At 41.2% G+C, this 21,391-nt stretch overlaps 1 protein-coding gene across 5 annotated transcripts in view; it reads right to left on the bottom strand.

The window, feature by feature from the left end:
• LOC137625581 (lanC-like protein 2) overlaps positions 1-21,391 on the bottom strand; it is a 190,649-nt gene that overhangs the window by 46,907 nt on the left and 122,351 nt on the right. For all 5 annotated transcript variants that reach the window (XM_068356511.1, XM_068356506.1, XM_068356495.1 and 2 more), the window contains exon 7: positions 11,394-11,576. In XM_068356511.1, the coding sequence (XP_068212612.1) occupies positions 11,394-11,576 (183 nt within the window). The remainder of the gene's footprint in view (positions 1-11,393; positions 11,577-21,391) is intronic.

The following is a 21,391-nucleotide window of genomic DNA, read 5'->3' on the forward strand; positions in this document are numbered from 1 at the left end:
AGTTAGATGACCCATGCCTACATGGCTAAGGACTATGAAGAGTGAAGTAGGAGTTGATGGAAGTATTGATTTAAAAGCTCGGACACGACTGGCGAAAACTTACCGAGGCCCTTTGCATTTATACTGTAGGAGGAGATGATACTGTAAGACTATGTCTTCAGTAAAAGTAGGTTTTAGTTTAAGAAGTGTTTTAGAGTGTATAAATGGTTTATATGTCTGTTGGGTTTATAAAAGCTGAAATTTATAGATAATAAAACAGTATGAAAAAATATAAAAAATATACTATATATTTTTGTATCTACTGAGCAGTTTTTCCCCTATCATGGGGGGGGGGGGGGTGTTGTCTAAATGTAACACTTGTGATAGCTGAGGGGCTACTTTACAGTAAAATCTCATTCAAATTCAAAATAATAGGCCTGACTACTGGAGGTCTTTCAATGCTAAACCTCCTAAATACATCTAAGATAATACAGTTAGTCGTTCCTTAACGGATGTTTGACTTTATAACCAGTTTTTTTACAGTGATGACGTCACAAATATGTTGGTAATAATACACATTATAATAGGACAAATATTTCCTTGAAAATAGTCTATTTTCTTCTATAAATGAACTAATTTATTTTGTTAAGTTATAATTTTCTTTTTCTTGTAACACATATACAGTATACATTTTCAGTAGAAAATACATTAAGAAATGTTTTAATATCTATTGAGTTCATATCATATGTCTGGTGATGTCATATTTCCGGCGGAAAGTGAGCGAGCAATAAAATGATTTCCTCCAATAGGCTAACGATTAGTATTAGTATTCCCATTATCGAAATATCAAGTAACGACATAAAATATTTTGTGGGTTGGTTTACTGAGTACTACTTAGCATACATTTAACTCTAAGCTAGTTTTATTTCATCTCTGATAATAGATTGATATTTATCTAATGAAAATACATTAATAGGACAAATATTTTCTTAGAAATATATTTCATATTACATTATAAAAATTAAATAATTTTTCTTGGTAAGTTAATATTTTCTTTCATTTCTTGCAAGAAAAAAGAAAAGGGTTTTACATATTTCACAAGTCATTCTTTGTCGCGTTCATGTTACATGTCCTGTGACGTCATATGATTTCCTTTTGTTGTGTTACCAAGTAATCTTATCATTCCCATCATTAAAACATCGAGTAACAATATCAAGTGTTTCAGTGGTCTGTATCAGTTGTTATGAGAATAGTACTACTTACCATAAATTTAAGGAAAAGTGTTTTGATGAATTACCAAGTAATAGTAGTATTCCCATAATTGAAACATCAGGTAATGATGCAACAAATTTCTAATAATGTCTAAAGAAATATAAAGATTAATTAGAGAATTAGAGAGAGAGAGAGAGAGAGAGAGAGAGAGAGAGAGAGAGAGAGAGAGAGAGAGAGAGAGAGAGAGAGAGAGAGAGAGAGAGAGATATTTACATAAATAATAAACAATAATGACTATAATTGAACTGCATGCAAACTATGATATCCTGTAACATATTGGTGCTGATGTAATATTCATCGTGAAGATATTTAGAATAATTCAAGAAATTATATAAACGATACGCCTTGTTATTCATATGTCTATACTGTATCTTGATACGGTAGCAGGACCTTGAGATCAGCTGATCACAACCAAAGGTAAATAAAAGGAAAGTCAATAATTGTTCTTTGTTAACATAATGCCGTAATTGAAAAATCAATACAAAAAAGGCTTTAATAGACTATGATGTCCTATGAAACAAGAAAATGAAATAATATATACCATAGGAAAATATTGATAAAATATGACTTAGATGATTATCGAATCATGACGCAACATAATAAATCTATAGAAACTTCACTTCCCTAACTCAGTTGTAAGTTAACAGCTACCTGTACCTGTAATGGATAAATCTAATCCAAGATGCTCAAGTAAAGAATTAGCAATTGATTTATATCCCTTAATAACAAACTGAAAGTTCCTATTCATAAAAAAAGGAAATGTAAAGTTATAGTCATTAATACATGCTTAAACTGGCACCACTTAAAATAAATAAATATTTCAGTGTCTTTGTTACATCATAATGGTAGACACTCTTTTAGAATGTATAAAAGACATTAAAGGGCTGTGAAAACCCTTTGTTTCTGAGAATAATATTATTATTATTATTATTATTATTATTATTATTATTATTATTATTATTATTATTATCATTATTATTATTATTATTTGCTAAGCTACAACCCTGGTTGGAAAAGCAGGATGCTATAATTATGCCCAGGGGCCCCAAACAGGGAAAATAGCCCAGTGAGGAAAGGAAACAAGGAAAAATAAAATATTTTAAGAAAAGTAACATTAAAATAAATATTTCCTATGTAAACTATAAAAACTTAAACAAAACAATAGGAAGAGAAATTAGATAGAATAGTGTGCCTGAGTGTATTCTCAAGCAAGAGATAGTTTCAATGTGGCAGGAGAGGTGAGGGGTGCTAGCTTGTTAGAAACCATGGGAGCATGCACTACAAAGGCAAGGGTTGGAGGAATGGGTGTGACAGGAGGAGTAGATGTAGTCAGGTTGCTGGGTTTGCAATGTTGTAATCTGTCCTGATAGCAATGTAAAAAAGAGACATGAAGCCCTGGAGAAGATCCAATATAAACATCTGGTGAGTATATAGATATAAAAAAAAATCATCAAAATTCTGTTATTTGAGACATCTCTTGTTACATGAAGGAATTACAAAAGCACCCAAGGTTGAGAAAGGTCTCTGTTTCCAGCATATGGAATACAAATTTGACCAGTCATAAGTAGAACATTTGAAACATCTGTTGTCACATTAAGGAATTGCAGAAGCATCCAAAGTAGAGCGAAAGAGATCTGTTTCCAGCAGGTGTAATATACATTTTCCCATTCTTACCTAGAATATTTGAAACATCTCATCTCATGAAGTAATAGCAAAGTTGACAATGTAATGCTGATGCCACCACTAATAGATACATCCAACCTGAATGCTTTTAAAGGCTTAATACAGTTTTATGCCAAATTTATGTAATCTAACCTAATTACAATCCAAAACGTTTAAAAAAACTGCTGAAAAAGAAAACCCTGCAGAAATAAGAAAAAAAACATCAGAATGCTTTCCAGCAGTTGAAAGTCCTTCTATCATTAGTGAATGTTCTGGTCCACTTCAACATCCAGCTATTGTACCAATGTGTTGAAGACTCTTAGAAACTGCCAAAGGAACCATAGTCAGAAGCCCTGAGTAACGTGTTTGGGTTGAAGAGGTTCTACCAATATCTCTACAAGCAAAGATTCACACTGATTATGTAGAGACAGAGATGCAGCCAGTCTTTACTTAGTCTCTTGCTTTCTGCGTAAGAGAAAGTCAGACAACTTAGGGAGATTTTCACTGAACTGACGTCCAGCGATATCTGCCTCCAACTTCCCGACTGAGAAGGTCAGGTAGACTTCTTTCCATTCCTTGCTTTCCGTGGGCAGGGCCAAGGATAATGGTTTACACTCCTCGAGTGTAGGGCAAGGTTTACCTGCTTCTATAGCCTTCATCACTGTCTTAAAGTCTTTATCCGTAAAGGGAAAGACTAGTGAGGCTGGAGCAAGAAAGGTGGGGTGTTTCTTGCTAAGGGCTGACACTTTGGAGTTAGTGAAGCCCTTATCCTTCAGGCTACTAGATGGAAGAGCCTGAGCTTTTCCATGGTCAAGAACTATGAACTCTTTAGGTTCTGTTTCTTCCTTAGATGTAGGCTCCGCCTTCAGACGGACGAAGCAATCTGGGTAAGAGCGGAAGTTTGGCCAGGACTCAACTTCCCCAATTGTGACGGTTCCCAGCTTTTCCGAGATGAAAATCTTGCCGCTGGTCATTGGCATGTAATCACCTCAAAACAAGTTGGCAGATCTTGCACCTTAAGTCTTATGAAACCCTTGAGAAGCGGAAAGTTGGGCCATCTGCCTTTCTATTTTCGCTTCTCTTTCTTTGCCTTGCTTGCGAAGGCTCTCCAACATTGCCATGACGCTGGCCATTGCCTGTTTCATGTCATCTACTCGAGGGGCGGAAGATGTAGATGGTATCGGTTCTTGAGCCTGAACCGACGGAAGCGACTCTGATTCGACGTCATCCTCTTCTTCATCTTCAGGAGCCAGGGTAGACTCCTCCTCGGTACCTCCCGCTAGGAGGTCCTTTTCGGTGTCCTCAGACACCTCCGACATCCTCTCATCTAGATGGGTGTCCTGCATAGCGTCCGAGATGTCCGTATCTACGGAAATCTGGACGCAAGGGATCTCAGGTCGTGCTTGGGGTATGACAGATTCCACCCCCGCTTTCGGGAACAGCAAAGCGCGCATCCTTTCACTTGGAAGGTAGGGTCCCGTGGTGTTTTTCTGAAACCCACGAACCCATTTGCGCAGCTTCTCTCTAGCTGCATCCCTTGACTCTGCTGTCTTGGGGTCATCAAATGCCTCGGTCATCAGGTCCTTGCAAGTCTTGCAGTCTTGGGGGTCCCTTAGTAGCTGTGCAAAGTGCATGAGCTCTACACTCAACGTGGCCACAGAAGTCCCTGCTCCTCACGTTGCAAAAGACAACTTGGCACTTTGGATGGTCCTCCTGTAAAGAGAGGAAAACTAAATGAGTATGCGATAGTTTATGTCACTCGGTAAACTAAATAAATATCAATATTATTGCATTATAGCTTAGGATAGGTAAACTAGAAAAGAACTAGGAAAGACACATACTTGTGTTTCCTGTCCAGTCAATTGTTGTAACCTGCCTCATAATTAAAACCTGGAGTTTTCCTATTCAGGAAACCCAAACGGGAAGGTTCTAACCTCTTAGGATAGAAAAGTGTAACTTAACACTGGCTTTCCAAAAGTTTTAATAATGTGGGTCAATTGTAACTAATCATCTATCAGTTTTTCAAAAGAAATCTTTCTTTCAATATAACTGGTCTTAACCAAAGACTGTGCAAGGATACACAGAGTATGTTGGAAAATTAACTACTGTATAATACATACTATAGTTTTTTATTTGCGGTATGATCTATACTACAAATATACTGGTTACTGTATAATCATATACTGTAATATGCCGGCTAGGCTAGCACCTGACGGCACGATCCAGCTGGCGTCTCGCCGGCAGGGGTAGTGCCCGGCGGCAACGACCTGGCCGGCATCTGCCGGCTGGTTAGTTGCCGGCGGCAACAGTCTGGATGGCATCTGCCGGCCAGACTAACATCCGGCAACACCAGTCCCGCCGCATTTAGCCGACTGCGTTAGTGGTCGGCATCTGCCGGCTAGATTAGGTACTAGCTGATATAGAGAGAAAGCATGGAGTGAAGGTTACCTTATTACTATCTGTTAACAGTAATTAGGGGTGTAAAATACTGAATCTTACCACCTTCCTCCAGAATGAGGGTTCAAATGGAAGGGGAGAATAAATTATTCAGGCTTCCATCCAAGCACAAACCATTGCCGGTCACTGCCGGCCTCTGATTTGTGAATGGCAGTCCAAGAGAGGACTGAAGAACACTCTACAGGATATGGGTTTCCCACCGGCAGTCGGCCCGGCTGGCACAGTCTTCCCGGAGCCTTGCGTTCATAAGGGAAGGCTGAGCAACTAAGTCACTGCCGCGAAGGAGCCCCGGCCGGTCCTACAACCCACCGGCAAGCGACGGATTGCAGAGCGACCGCCAAAGAGATACGATGACTAGGCCATCGCTAAAGGACAGAAGGGGTAGGGAAAGGGGTCCTGTATGGGGTGTGGGAGAAGGCGGCAGGGTTGCCGGTCCTACCACACCCCGAAGAAACTCTGTTTCATTATCAGCGCCGTCCTAGGCTGCAGAAGAATAACTATTCTTCAACCTAGGGTCTGCTGATAGGGTTAAGAGGGAGGCGGCAGGTTTGCCGGCCCCTCTTAGCCTGGGAGAAACATCGTCTCAGTGCCGGCGCCATCCTAGGCGCCAGAAGAATGTCTATTCTTTAGCCTAGGGTCTGCGAGCACAGGATTAGTCTTCTAGACCGCAGGGGAGAAGGTAGCAGCATCATGTAACTACTTCAAGTGCGGTCTAGGGAGGTCTAACCTCCTATGCCGGCAGCTGAGGCCGGCAGGGAAGTGACTACTCAACCTGTCGGCAAAAGACTGGATACTCTGAGGTTTTGACCGAAACCCAAAGTCGGCTATCTGCCGGCCAGGGAGAAGGGCAATAACACTATCCCAGTCAGGCCGGAGTATCTACACAGTGGCAAGACCGAGATAGGGTTGTAGCCTAGGCTACACTCAGAGGGAAAAGGGAATACCCTTAAATCTTCACTGGAGACGAGTATCGATTTATATAATAATTCCAGGAGATATCTATCTCCACCTGAATTAATAAAGCGATACAAGAGGGTAAACCGGAACATGTATGAAAGTATACTAAAGCAGCTAGGCCAATAGCCTAGTGCCAGGCGAGAATCGGTTACCTTAATCGCTGAAGCTCTCTCGTATACGATCATGAGGAAGAGGAAATATATATCTATATAAATGCAATCAATATCTTACAAGTATAAATTGCCTAAATAGATTCATATTTAAATGCTATTACAACTAGGAAAGACGAATTATATCATGCATGACAGTAAACTAAAGCGCTTAGGCTAGGTAGCCTAGCACGGCGAGGTTTGGTTACCTAATTCGCCGAAACTCTAAGAATACAATCAACATAATATATATAACTTCCTAGAATTATATAACTGAATAGCTTTGTAAATATTCATGCTATCAAAACCAGGAAAGTCGTTCAGACTAACTAAATAACACATGCGTTATGAACGACAGCGCCCATGGCACCTCCGGTGATCGGCGAAGCTCCAACTCTTAAAATTAATCTAATTTCACTGTGAGGTAGGAGCTAAAATTTATACACTGTAAAGATCAAATACTCAACTTTCCAGAGGCAGAAGAGGCTGGAGATTGCATGATAAATCCAAAATAATTGATCGTAACGAGATAGCAACAGAGAAAATCACCATGCGAGACCGCTACAACAAAAGGAATAGCGCGTGGGGGCTGACTACGCCATCTAATTGCCTTCAGTAGTACGGGAAGAAAGGGTACCTTGATAACGGCTCCCCTTCTAAATTTGCCACTTTCCCCCTCAAAGCGAAATTGCTATTCGGGGTGAAGATCGCTATGTGTCGTATCAAGCATACGTCCCCTGATTATGCGATATCCTTGAAAGAAATTTTAAGGATATTCGCGCCAGGAGTTAGAATTCTGGAAACTTAATGGTTAATTTGCTGGGAATACAGTGAACCCTCGCTACTTCGCGGTTCGACAATCGCGGATTCACCACTTCGCGGGGTTTTCCCATAACCCATATATATATACATATCGCGGATTTTCCGGAAAATTCGAAAATACCGCGAAATCTGAAGACAACCAAATACGATATTTTGTTACCTGTAATTCCATTAATACTGTAATTAGTAATATCTGTTCTTACTGATTGTTCATTGCATTACATATGATATATAATTCAGCACAGAAAGAAATAAAACACGAAAAGAGAATGTGATCATACGATAATTCAGTACTGTATACAGTACGTAGTAAAATTAAATCGAACATGAAACGCAAATCAGATGCAGTCATACCATATTAGAATGGTGTGTACTGTAATGGATGTGCTTCTTTTCCATGAATCTTTTGTATGTATACGTACGTAGTACTGCATCCAATAATATTCTTTGTTGCAAAAATCACATTTCGAATAAGCGTACGAGAGAGAGAGAGAGAGAGAGAGAGAGAGAGAGAGAGAGAGAGAGAGAGAGAGAGAGAGAGAGAGGCGTAAAATAGCGTACGTAAAGCTGTATTATTATTATTGTTATTATTATTATTATTGTTGTTGTTGTTAATAAAATTATTATTGTTATTATTATTATCATTATTATTATTACTGTACAGTATTATTATCATTATTTATTATTATTACGGTATTTACTTAATCTACGTACGTTCAGTATGCGCGGGCATCTTCTATGAGTAGGTAACCAACGCATCATAGTACTGTAAGACGGGTTGTGATTGGTTCAAGCGCTGATAGATGACGAATCAGAACTCAAGTTTTGTTATCTAGCCTGTGATTGGTGTTTTGCCCGCATCTCCTACCCGCAGCATCAAAGTTCTCGCGGGGCTGGATCGTCCACTCTCTGTTACCGCGTATCGCTGAGTAGACTTTCTTAAGTGTGTGAATCTGTGCTGTGTGCGACTTTTTTAAGTTGAACTTTTTGTTACTGTAAATCCTACTGTAATGGCTCCCAAGCGTTCTGCTTCTCTTAAGGCTGGTAGTGAGCCTAAACGCCACCGAAGGATGATGACGATAGCTGAGAAGGTTACACTTCTCGACATGTTAAAAGATGGTAGAAGTTACGCGGCCGCCGGCCGCCATTTTGGCATCAACGAATCTACTGTTCGCTATATCAAGAAGGACGAGGCGAACATTAGAAAGACGGCTGCAATCACCTTTAGCAGATCAGCGAAGCGAGTCGTTACAACGCGTAATAAAACGATCGTACGCATGGAAGGTGCTTTAGCTGTGTGGATTGCCGACTGCCGGAAGAAGAACATAGCGTTGGATACGAACACCATCCAAACAAAGGCTTTGAGCTTATATGAGAATTTTGCTGCAAAGGAACCTAAAGACGACGACGGCAACCATGCTGAAGATGATGATGATGCAGATGATCCTCAACCAGGGACATCCACTGATTCCCAGCCTCAGAAACGTTTTTCCGCAAGCAAAGGATGGTTCGCGAAGTTTCAGAAACGCTTCGCCCTGAAAAGCGTTTCCCTGCATGGGGAGTCTGCTTCCGCTGACACTGCCGCTGCTGAAACTTACGTGAACCAGACGTTCAAGAATATTATCGCCGAAGGTGGATACAAGCCGGAACAAGTCTTTAATATGGATGAGACTGGCTTGTTTTGGAAGAGAATGCCGTCGCGAACTTTCCTGTTCAAAGAGGAAGCCAAAGCCTCTGGCTTTAAAGCATTCAAGGATCGTGTTACCCTCGTGATGTGTGGCAATGCTGCTGGATTTTTGTTAAAGCCGGGGCTTATTTATAAGTCGAAAAATCCTCGCGCTTTGAAAAATAAAAATAAGAATCTCCTTCCCGTGTACTGGATGCATAATCAAAGAGCATGGATTACGAAGATGCTGACCTCCAACTGGTTCCATCAGTGTTTTATCCCGCAAGTCAGCAAATATCTCTTAGAGAAGGGCTTGCCATTCAAGATCCTTCTCCTTATGGATAACGCTGGTGGACACGCAACTGACCTGTCGCATGAGGGCATTCAGGTTGAGTTCCTGCCACCCAACACCACGTCATTAATTCAACCGATGGACCAGGGGGTTATCAGGGCGTTCAAGGCCCTCTACACGAAGAATACCTTGGCGGACCTCGTTGCGTGTGGATGCTGCCCAAGATGACGAGGATGAAGATTTTAACTTGAAGGCGTACTGGCGGCAGTACACCATAGCCACGTGCCTGCAGAATATTCAGAAGGCACTTCAAGAGATGAAACCTGCAACCGTGAATGCGAGCTGGAAGAAGTTGTGGCCCGATATTGTTTACGACAAGGGATTTACTCCGTCGGAAATCCAACACTCTGCAATACGCAAATCTGTGCAGTTGGCTGCCATAATTGGAGGTGACGGGTTTGGCGACATGACGACTGAAGACGTCGGACGAGTTGTTGGACTGCCATTCCCAGCCCCTAACTGACGCAGACCTCGAAGACCTGACGAAATCGGCAAGTGAAGAAGAGAGTGATACCCAGGAAGAGACCCAAGAAAATGTCGAAGAAACGGGCTTAACATTAGAACGGCTTGCCAAGGCCTGCAACCATGCGAAGGAGTTGAAAGAAATGTTGCAAGAGTGGGACGAGGATATGGTTTGCTCGATGCAATTCTGCAACAAGATCGATGAAGACATGACTCCCTACAAAATGCTCTTGGATCGAAAAAAGAAGCAGCAGCAACAACTTCCGATCACAATGTTCTTCCAGCCTCGCAAAAAAGAGCCAGTTCCTCCTGCTAATACGCCTTCGGAAGAAATTGAAGAAGTTTCCCAGGAAGAAGTTGAAGAGGTGTCCCAGGAAAAGACACCTCCGTCTGAAGAGACGTAAAATACTATCATTGGCTGCACAGTAGAACACATCATCAGCTTCATCATCATCATTTCTACTGTGCAGCAAATTCATCGCCATCACCATTCAAGTTTTTCTTCAACTTCTTTCGTGGTGAGTACAGTAACAATCTTTATTTTTTACTTTAATATTCTTACTGTACATTCTAAAACTGTATTTGTGCCTGTTTTATAGTTTAGTACTGTACGTACTGTATGCATTAAGTTAAAGGGAAGGTTTTAAAAGTCTACATGTTGTAACCTATCATATTTTTTTTGTTTAAAATTTACATTTACGTACGTAAAACAATCTCTCTCTCTCTCTCTCTCTCTCTCTCTCTCTCTCTCTCTCTCTCTCTCTCTCTCTCTCTCTCGTAAATTGTTTTCCTGCTTTGCTACGTACAATACTGTATAATTTATATTTGTAAGGTAACATATTTTGTAAATGCTTTTACTGTAAATACTGTATGTACTGTATCATTATTTATCACTATCATCATGCGCGTTAAATGCCTTGTTTGTTCTGAGCGTGGTTGTTTACTGAGCGTACACGCCGTCGTTTCAGGCGGCGTCATAAAGAAAAAGATTTCATTTGGAAGTCCTAAGAAAAATACGTAAACTAAAACATTGGTAATAAAAAAATCAACATACAGTACTGTATAATCAATATAATCGATGCAAAAACTAAACTATACATATATGTGTACTGTACACTAAATGAGTTTGTTTCTTCATTATGATCAGAGATGAACGTAAACAAAACATTGGTTGCCATTTTTTATCGTGCTTTTTAGGTGTTTAGGAAACGCATGATATAAAATCGCCTTTAATATTTGTGCCTGTTTTAGTTTAGGGTGCTGTAGTACATGCATTAAGTGTTCTGTACATTAAAGGGTGGTTTGTTAACAGTACTACGTACAAGGGAAGGTTTTAAAAGTCCGAATATACATGTTAAATAAATAGGTAAATATGATGTCACTACTTCGCGGATTTTCACCTATCGCGCCCGCGTCTGGAACCTATCTACCGCGATAAACGAGGGTTCACTGTATCACTGTAGCCAAATATCCCTTAGAAAGCTACCTTAAAGGATCCTTCCATCAGGACGACATGGCTTGAGCCCAAAAATATTTTTGCAAACATTAACATGCTGAAATGGCAATTTATGCAAATACTGTATGAAGCAAATCATATACTTATTAAGGGACATACTTGGTAAGCTTTAGCTAAAAGAAACACCGCTCCAGGAGCACCGTGACACCAATGTACAAGTCGGTCGGTTTCATTATTCAACGATGAAGGCATATTTCCTGATGAAAATTGTAGAGTGCACACATAGTCTACTGTAGGTTTGATTTTTTCATGCAGCTCATCAGAAGTTAAGTGGTCCTTAAGCTGTAAAACAAGAACAAAATAAGTTTATAAACATGTTATCTAAATTAACAACAAAGATCAAATTTAAAGATATGTTACTGTATTCAAATATGCTTATAGGAGCCATGATAAGAATAAATGGCTCAAAGTGATAATTACAAAATCATAACAATGAAAATATGGAAAATTCTATGGCTAACATGAATTTTAAAAACTGACATTGAAATATAAAATTATACAATTCTTATATATAAAAAAAAAACAATAAATTTGCATACTATATCTTTAAATTCATACTGTATATACAAACCACTGCTCTGCAACTATGTTTCATTTACCTGTCTTAGGGAGCAGACTAATAACTAAATACAAACTGCCTCATTTACTTGTCGTCGTAGATTGCCCATAGCTTTTATCTGGACGGGGCTCTTAGACTAAATGTCACAGCCCCCAACTTCATTTACCTAACTACTGTACCGTACATTGTGTTATGTAAAAGTATATTGTGGGGATTAGCTGGGTATCTTTCTTTCTTTTTTTTTTTTTTTGCTATGCCCATGAAACTTTTACCACTCATGAAAGACTTAAAATAAATCCATTTAGGCCACAACACTCAAGTCAGGGACCCTTAGTTTAGTGAAGATGTAGAAAATTTATATTCAAACTACTACAACTCCTATACTAATTGTTTTTAGTCTGAAATTTTAACGATAAAAGGATATATATATCAGGAAAACGGGTATTTCTTTTTAAATAAATCCATTATACATGATTTGTGTCATTTTAATAATAAAATTACCACTTGGAGCAAACTCAAATTGAAAATAATTGATATATTAATTCATCAAAAATATTTCATTGTTAGAAATAATCACTCGAGATGAGGATTATGAAGTATATGGCTTAGGAAGTTAAAATAATTAGTGATAGGAGTATTAATAGTAAATTCATATTCATTATAAGTTACTGTTATGCAACTGCTCAGAGTCATATATACACATACCTCAAATATGTAAATTTAAAATTTTTAATCAATCTACTACGATGCATAAAAGTCTAATATAGTGTCTTTTTACTAACATGTGGGGAAATCTAATATGATGTAAGAAATCTAGAAGGGTCCCAAATGAATAGAATTGAACATATGTAGAAGTTGGAAAGGATGTAACATGATCCAAAAACAGCCGCGATTCAAAAATTAAGTTATACTGTAATTTTCGTAAATATACGTTTCTTTGTGAAAATGTTATTCTCAACTGAATATGAATAATTTTGGTAAAATCCTAAGAAATTATTTATATAAAAAAGTTTTTTATTACAAAGATCCCTACAAGCATTTTGGGACTAAGGTTTCTTGATGATGTACCACATGACAATTAGCAAATATGTACCTGAGGGTGGGTATAAGTTAGTTTCAGCTTGAGGAGGACACATCTTACCGAATCTTCAGCTACACCACTCTTTTGGAAAGCAGAGGAAAAGTTATGTGTCCCTTAGGCTCTGACATCTCTTTTTCTCTTTGGCATCTCTGATCTCTATGGTATTAATATTGTATTTGACTTGATTGTGTTGAACTGTTTTTTAAGGAACTGTGTTAATAATTGTCTAAGCCTAGGGCAATTTTCTTTGAATTGCTTTAACGAAATGAACTGTTAAGAACTTTACATAAATGATGTATAGCCACTTGGTCTAACAACTCAGAAGCCTAACGTATTCCCAGTTAATAAAATGAAGTGTAACTAATTCATTTGATTGAAACGAACAACTGTTTATAATTTGGACCTGTGCTCTGCATGTAGCAGCACATAAGAATCTTTTGAATTTCTTATATGGAAAACTCTACTTTTTGATTTCTCACAATTAAACAAAGGAGTGTGTGGATTGAGATGTAAATTATGTTTATGTAATCTGTTCATTTAAACTACTGCTTGTCACCAATTTATATGCACTAAGTGATAAATTTGTAAGAATTGTATACTCTAGTGTATTCAAATTTGTAATAAGATTATTTTTACAAGCTATCTGTACTATTTAATATTTTGACACTTTTTTATAACTATTACCACCTCAAGTCTGGTCACTCTTAGTTTAAAAACTATTCAAGTCATAGATCTAAAAGAACTCAAGCTAGATCATTTTAGACGATTGATTTTCATGATTGACTTTCGGAAATTGCAAAACAAAAACCTTACACTTAACATGGTGTCTTTTTTGACTGGTCTTGAATATTATATGGTAATACCCTACCCTACATCATTAATTAGTTTCAAGAGACCTGACATAAGGCAATTCTCATCATAGGTCAAATTTTATTCCTATAAAGTGATTTACATGATCCCTATACATGCAATAAACATGAAAAAGCGCATAAACCCTAATATCATTCTGCATTCAATAAATGCTACATATCTACATTGACAAGCCTCCATGTGAAGTACATGTACTGTACAATACTGTACATACAGTATACATTTTGAATGAAATTTGTAATCTTTAAGAGAGAGAGAGAAATAATGATACATTAAACAATTTTATAGCAGAGCAAACTATAATATCAATAATACTAACAAATTAATAAATGTCAATTTAACTTGAATTTAGCATCTCTCCTGCTTACAGGACATGGAAGAAGGTCGAGTTGAAAATGAGGAATTAGTTGTCAGAAAAAGGAGGGTAACATGGTTGATGGTGAAGATTAAACTTCAAATATTGCTTACATTTGTTTTCTGTCAAACCTGGCAGTGGTTCTTCAGTGTCAAGATCAGATGATGATTTAGAAGCCTTTGTTTTCAACTCTAACTATGAATCAATCCATACTTTGCTGGAGTGTTCCTTCTTTTGTTATTGAAAATTCTATGAGGCATAACAATATGTTATTTTCATTAGTAAAATAAATTTTTGAATATACTTACCCGATAATCATGTAGCTGTCAACTCTGTTGCCGACAGAAATCTACGGTCGGGATACGCCAGCGATCGCTATACAGGTGGGGGTGAACACCACAGCGCCATCTGTGGTCAGGTACTCCAGTACTTCTTGTCAACACCACCTCAATTTTTTCCTCGGTCCACTGGTTCTCTATGGGGAGGAAGGGTGGGTCAATTAAATCATGATTATCGGGTAAGTATATTCAAAAATTTATTTTACTAATGAAAATAAAATTTTTCAATATTAATCTTACCCGATAATCATGTAGCTGATTCACACCCAGGGTGGTGGGTGGAGACCAGCATACATGTTAACAAAGAAGCTAAGTATCCCGTATTTTATTTTATTAGTTATTCAAAAATAACAAAATAAATAAGTACCTGGTAAGGAAGACGACTTGAACCATTACTCTGCCTTTATTAAGTACGTCTTCCTTACTGAGCGTAGCGGTCCTCTTAGGATGCTGAACGACTCTTAGGTGCTGAAGTATAAAGGGCTGCAACCCATACTAAAGGACCTCATCACAACCTTTAACCTCGGCGCTTCTCAAGAAAGAATTGACCACCCGCCAAATCAACAAGGATGTGGAAGGCTTCTTAGCCGACCGTACAACCCATAAAAAGTATTCAAGAGAAAGGTTAAAAAGGTTATGGGATTATGGGAATGTAGTGGCTGAGCCCCTGCCTACTACTGCATTCGTTGCTACGAATGGTCCCAGGGTGTAGCAGTTCTCGTAAAGAGACTGGACATCTTTGAGATAGAATGATGCGAACACTGACTTGCTTCTCCAATAGGTTGCATCCATAACACTCTGCAGAGAACGGTTCTGTTTGAGGGCCACTGAAGTAGCCACAGCTCTCACTTCATGTGTCCTTACCTTCAGCAAAGCAAGGTCTTCTTCCTTCAGATGAGAATGTGCTTCCCTAATCAGGAGCCTGAATAGGTAAGAAACTGAGTTCTTAGACCTTGGAAGAGAAGGCTTCTTGATAGCACACCATAAGGCTTCTGATTGTCCTCGTAAAGGTTATGACCTTTTTAGATAGTACCTAAGAGCTCTAACTGGGCAAAGTACTCTCTCCAGTTCGTCCCCCACCAAGTTGGACAGGCTTGGGATCTCGAACGACTTAGGCCAAGGACGTGAAGGAAGCTCGTTTTAGCAAAAAACCGAGCTGCAAGGAACATGTAGCCGTTTCAGATGTGAAAACTATGCTCCTGCTGAAGGCGTGGATCTCACTTACTCTTTTAGCTGTTGTCAAGCACACGAGGAAAAGAGTTTTTAATGTGAGGTCCTTAAAAGAGGCTGATTGGAGAGGTTCAAATCTTGATGACATAAGGAACCTTAGGACCACGTCTAGATTCCAGCCTGGAGTGGACAACCGACGTTCCTTTGAGGTCTCAAAAGACCTAAGGAGGTCCTGTAGATCTTTGTTGGTGGAAAGATCCAAGCCTCTGTGGCGGAAAACCGCTGCCAACATACTTCTGTAACCCTTAATCGTAGGAGCTGAAAGGGATCTTACGTTCCTTAGATGTAACAGGAAGTCAGCAATCTGGGTTACAGTGGTACTGGATGAGGAAACTGCATTGGCCTTGTACCAGCTTCGGAAGACTTCCCCTTTAGACTGATAGACTCTGAGAGTGGATGTCCTCCTTGCTCTGGCAATCGCTCTGGCTGCCTCCTTCGAAAAGCCCCTAGCTCTTGAGAGTCTTTCGAAAGTCTGAAGGCAGTCAGACGAAGAGCGTGGAGGTTTGGATGTACCTTCTTTACGTGAGGTAGACGTAGAAGGTCCACTCCTAGAGGAAGAGTCCTGGGAATGTCGACCAGCCATTGCAGTACCTCTATGAACCATTCTCTCGCGGGCCAGAGGGGAGCCAACCAACGTCAGCCGTGTCCCTTTGCGAGAGGCGAACTTCTGAAGTACCCTGTTGACAATCTTGAACGGCGGGAATGCATACAGGTCGAGATGGGACCAATCCAGCAGAAAAGCATCCACATGAACTGCTGCTGGGTCTGGAATCGGAGAACAATACAACGGGAGCCTCTAGGTTATCGAGGTAGCGAACAGATCTATGGTTGGCTGACCCCACAGGGCCCAAAGTCTGCTGCAAACATTCTTGTGAAGGGTCCACTCTGTGGGGATGACCTGACCCTTCCGGCTAAGGCGATCTGCCATGACATTCATATCGCCCTGAATGAACCTCGTTACCAGCGTGAGCTTTCGATCTTTTAACCAGATGAGGAGGTCCCTTGCGATCTAGAACAACTTCCACGAATGAGTCCCTCCCTGCTTGGAGATGTAAGCCAAGGCTGTGGTGTTGTCAGAGTCCACCTCCACCACCTTGTTAAGCTGGAGGGACTTGAAGTTTATCAAGGCCAGATGAACCGCCAACAGCTCCTTGCAATAGATGTGAAGTGTCCTTAGCTCCTGATTCCATGTTCCCGAGCATTCCTGTCCGTCCAAAGTCGCACCCCAGCCCGTGTCTGATGCGTCAGAGAAGAGACGGCGGTCGGGTTTCTGAACAGCCAAAGGTAGACTTCCTTGAGAAGAAAGCTGTTCTTTCACCACGTGAGAGTAGACCTCCTCTCTTCGGAAACAGGAACTGAGATCGTCTCTAGCGTCATGTCCTTTATCCAGTGAGCCGCTAGATGATACTGAAGGGGGCGGAGGTGGCGTCTCCCTAACTCGATGAACAGGGCCAGCGATGAAAGTGTCCCTGTTAGACTCATCCACTACCTGACTGAGCATCGGTTCCTTCTCAGCATGCTCTGGATGCAATCTAGGGCTTAGTAGATCCTTGGGGCCGACGGAAAAGCCCGAAAAGCTCGACTCTGAAGATCCATACCCAGGTAGACAATGGTCTGGGATGGGACGAGCTGGGACTCCTCAAAATTGACCAGGAGGCCCAGATCCTTGGTCAGATCCATAGTCCATCTGAGAATCTCCAGACAGCGACGACTTGTGGGAGCTCTTAAAAGCTAGTCGTCTGACGGAGCCGGACACAAGATCATGGTACTGCTGCACAGTCTGTGAACTGTCAACCATGGGGAAGCGAGGAAGTACAGCGACAACCCGAAGCTGTCTAGACTGTCTGGGTCGTACAGACAACTCCTTATCGGGTTGCTGAGGTTGCCGCACTGCGTCACAACAAGTCACTTCTGCTGGTTGTTGAACGTCTTCCCAGTGACACACTGACTCCGTAAACAAAAAATCCTCTAACAAGGACCAAGCTTGGACTGCATGTCTTGCAACAAAGCTCAAGGTCTATGGGAGCAGGTGTGGTAACAGACGGGGTTAGCGACTGAAGTGGAACCATTACCCTCCCTGGAAGCATGTTATGCTTAAATAAAAGTCCATAGGAGGCTAAGCAGCTAAAGGCTCCTCTCCAAATGACAGAGTCCTCAAGGGAATATCAGAAGGAGGGAGAATAGCACTTTCTCATCTACAGGAACCATATCCGAGAAAAGCTAAGTTCTCTCAGTGAGGGTTTCACTGGTGCAAAAGCAGCAGACTAGAAGGCAACGTTATGAAACTGCTTGACAGTCTAGTGAGTTGGCAACAACCAAAGATGTGTGACTGAGGAGCATGCGGTAAGGTATGCAGAGCATGCTGTATGTAGAGCATGCTGTAAGGTAAGCAGAGCATGTTGCATGGCGTGCGGCTTATGCTGCAAGGGATGAGGCTCATGCTGCATGGGATGAGGCTCATGCTGCATGGTATGAGGCTCATGCTGCATGGGATGAGGCTCATGCTGCAAGGGATGAGGCTCATGCCGCAAGCGTTGAGGAGGATGCCGCATAGTATGAGGCTCCTGCCTCATGGGTTGAGGCGGTTGCCGCATAGCATGAGGCTCCTGCCTCATGGTTTGAGGAGGATGCCGCATAGCATGAGGCTCCTCATAGCATGAGACTCCTGCCTCATGGGTTGAGGAGGATGCCGCATAGCATGAGGCTCCTGCCTCATGGGTTGAGGAGGATGCCGCATAGCATGAGGCTGCCTCATGGGTAGAGGAGGTTGCCGCATAGCATGAGGCTCCTGCCTCATGGGTTGAGGAGGATGCCGCATAGCATGAGGCTCCTGCCTCATGGTTTGAGGAGGATGCCGCATAGCATGAGGCTCCTGTGAGGTTCCTGCCTCAAGAGTTGCGTCTGCCTCAAGGGTTGAGGAGGTAGCTGCGCAGAGAGAGGCTCATGCTGTGAAGAATGCGGTTGCTGCATGCGTTGAGGCGGCTGCCTCATAGCATGAGGTTCCTGCCTCAAGAGTTGCGTCTGCCTCAAGGGTTGAGGAGGTGGCCGCGCAGAGAGAGGCTCTTGCCTCAAGAGTTGAGGCTCTTGCCTCAAGAGTTGAGGCTCTTGCCTCAAGAGTTGGGGCTCTTGCCTCAAGAGTTGAGGTTCTTGCCTCAAGAGTTGAGGTTCTTGCCTCAAGAGTTGAGGCTCTTGCCTCAAGAGTTGAGGCTCTTGCCTCAAGAGTTGAGGTTCTTGCCTCAAGAGTTGAGGCTCTTGCCTCAAGAGTTGAGGCTCTTGCCTCAAGAGTTGAGGCTCTTGCCTCAAGAGTTGAGGCTCTTGCCTCAAGAGTTGAGGTTCTTGCCTCAAGAGTTGAGGCTCTTGCCTCAAGAGTTGAGGTTCTTGCCTCAAGAGTTGAGGCTCTTACCTCAAGAGTTGAGGTTCTTGCCTCAAGAGTTGAGGCTCTTGCCTCAAGAGTTGAGGTTCTTGCCTCAAGAGTAGAGGCTCTTGCCTCAAGAGTTGAGGCGGTTGCCGCATAGCATGAGGCTCCTGCCTCAAGGAAAGTGGAGGTTGCTGCATAGCGCTGGTACCTGGCAACTCCCAATGCGGCAGCTCACGCATGGAGGCAGGAGGAGCCTCAACATCATACGTCTGGCAGGGTGGACTGCGCAGAGGTGGAGGAGCGCTCGCAGGAGGAGGTGTGCTAACCTCTGCCTGAAACTCCTGCATCAACACCGCAAGCTGAGACTGCATTGTCTGCAGCATAGACCACTAGAGTTTTAAGAAAGACAACAACAAACGGAGCTACTGTCCGTTGAGACTGAGGGTCTAAAAACAGCTGGTGCGGCAACAGACGGAGTTACTGCCTGTTGCGATACCACCTTGCCTCTCTGGGAGGTGTGCAGTTGTCGTACTGCAGCAAGTCCGAACTGACCCAGTGTTAATGGCACCACCTAGGAGTTGGACTTGCGCGGAAGGGACCGACTTGCACTTAAAAGCTGCAAGATTTGGTCCATGGTTTCTGCGAGAAACCTCTTCCGCAGACGAGGAATAAAAGGGCTCTCTCGTCTTTGTGTGGGTGGGGTGATCACGTCGGCTACGTGAGTTAGTTACACCCGAAACCACGGAGGGAAACGTCTGTTCGTCGATCAAGGCCTGATGAACCCATAAGTCCTTCGACGTTACTTCTCCCCTGGGCTTGGGAGCTTGTAAGAGGTCCCAGACTAGGCGAACAACTGGCACGAACAGACGAACCCTCGAACGCAACACTGTAACACTTTGCGCTTATCACTTTATCACTTTTGATTTTCTGTTTGCACTTATTTCACTGAACTCGAAACTTTAAGTGGTTTGTACCTGAAACACGCAATTCTATCCTTCATTAAAAGTTAATAATTGCGAAAACAGTATTACAATGTAACAGAAAAACATAATGAAAGATAAATAATTCAGTGGCTGGAAAAGAGACTAAACACTAGATCAAATAAACTACGTTTAAAATCTCTCACCGCATAAAGCCTGAGAACAAGAATAAAACTCTAGAAACGTTTACCTTCTTCCCCTAAAGAGACTAGGGAGAAGAGCAAAAACGATAACAACGTTACCCGCTTGAACGAAACGTTTATCCTCCTCTCTCTCCCTCCGTCTCTATCTCTCTCTCTCTCTCTCTTGACTTAGAACCTGAGAGATGAGCCCAATTATATATATCGTTAAAACATATTATTGTTAAAGGAAAAAAACTGAAAGATTTCCCAAATAAAAAGTTCCTTTATTAGAATTAAAACCATTTAAGCTAAGAAAGAATGAACAAAACGCTAGAATCGTTCTACTCTTACTGCAACGTGACACCGTGAATACTCTCTCTCTATCGTAACGATAGAGCGCAAGTTGAACGTTCTGAACGTCAACAACTGCAGAGACAAAACAAAACGTTAGTTCAACTTTGAAAACAGTACGAGACTATCAAAGAAATTCTTTCAAAAATATTAAAATAGCATAATATGTTAACAGGTAAAAAACGAAATGACGGGCTCAATGTTAATTAACTTCGGTTCCAAGAAAAGACCGCCTACTATTAGGAAAGGTCGAATATAAACAAATATAAAAATTAATTTTAATAAGTTTATAATAAAAGGAAGTTAATCGAAGAGGCCTATAAAAGGCGGAGAGATATAAAATAAATCTATAACTTTTGTTAAGCAAAATTAAGAAAGAGAGTCTATACTCTCTTCGACACCAACACTTCCGTCTAAGGGAAGGGTCGGCCATTAAAAGTGAAAGAGAGTTCATACTCTCTTCGTCACCAAAATTAAATCAAAAATTAAATCAAATTAATTCCAAAAACTTGCTAAGCTAATGATAAAGCTTCCTGAATAGCGAAGGCTAAACTCTAGAGCAAATACATCACCAAATCGTGAGCAATAACTCCAGAATCAACAGCGTATCCATGTAGGTCTAGCCGGAGGCACGACATAGGAAAAATTGAGGTGGTGTTGACAAGAAGTACTGGAGTACCTGACCACAGATGGCGCTGTGGTGTTCACCCCCACCTGTATAGCGATCGCTGGCGTATCCCGACCGTAGATTTCTGTCGGCAACAGAGTTGACAGCTACATGATTATCGGGTAAGATTAATATTGAAAAACTAAATTTTCAACCCCATTCATAATATTTTGAGACTGTTTGGGT

This window comes from Palaemon carinicauda, chromosome 2, assembly GCF_036898095.1.
Source record: "Palaemon carinicauda isolate YSFRI2023 chromosome 2, ASM3689809v2, whole genome shotgun sequence".
In the NCBI taxonomy this organism is placed as follows: Eukaryota; Metazoa; Arthropoda; class Malacostraca; order Decapoda; family Palaemonidae; genus Palaemon; species Palaemon carinicauda.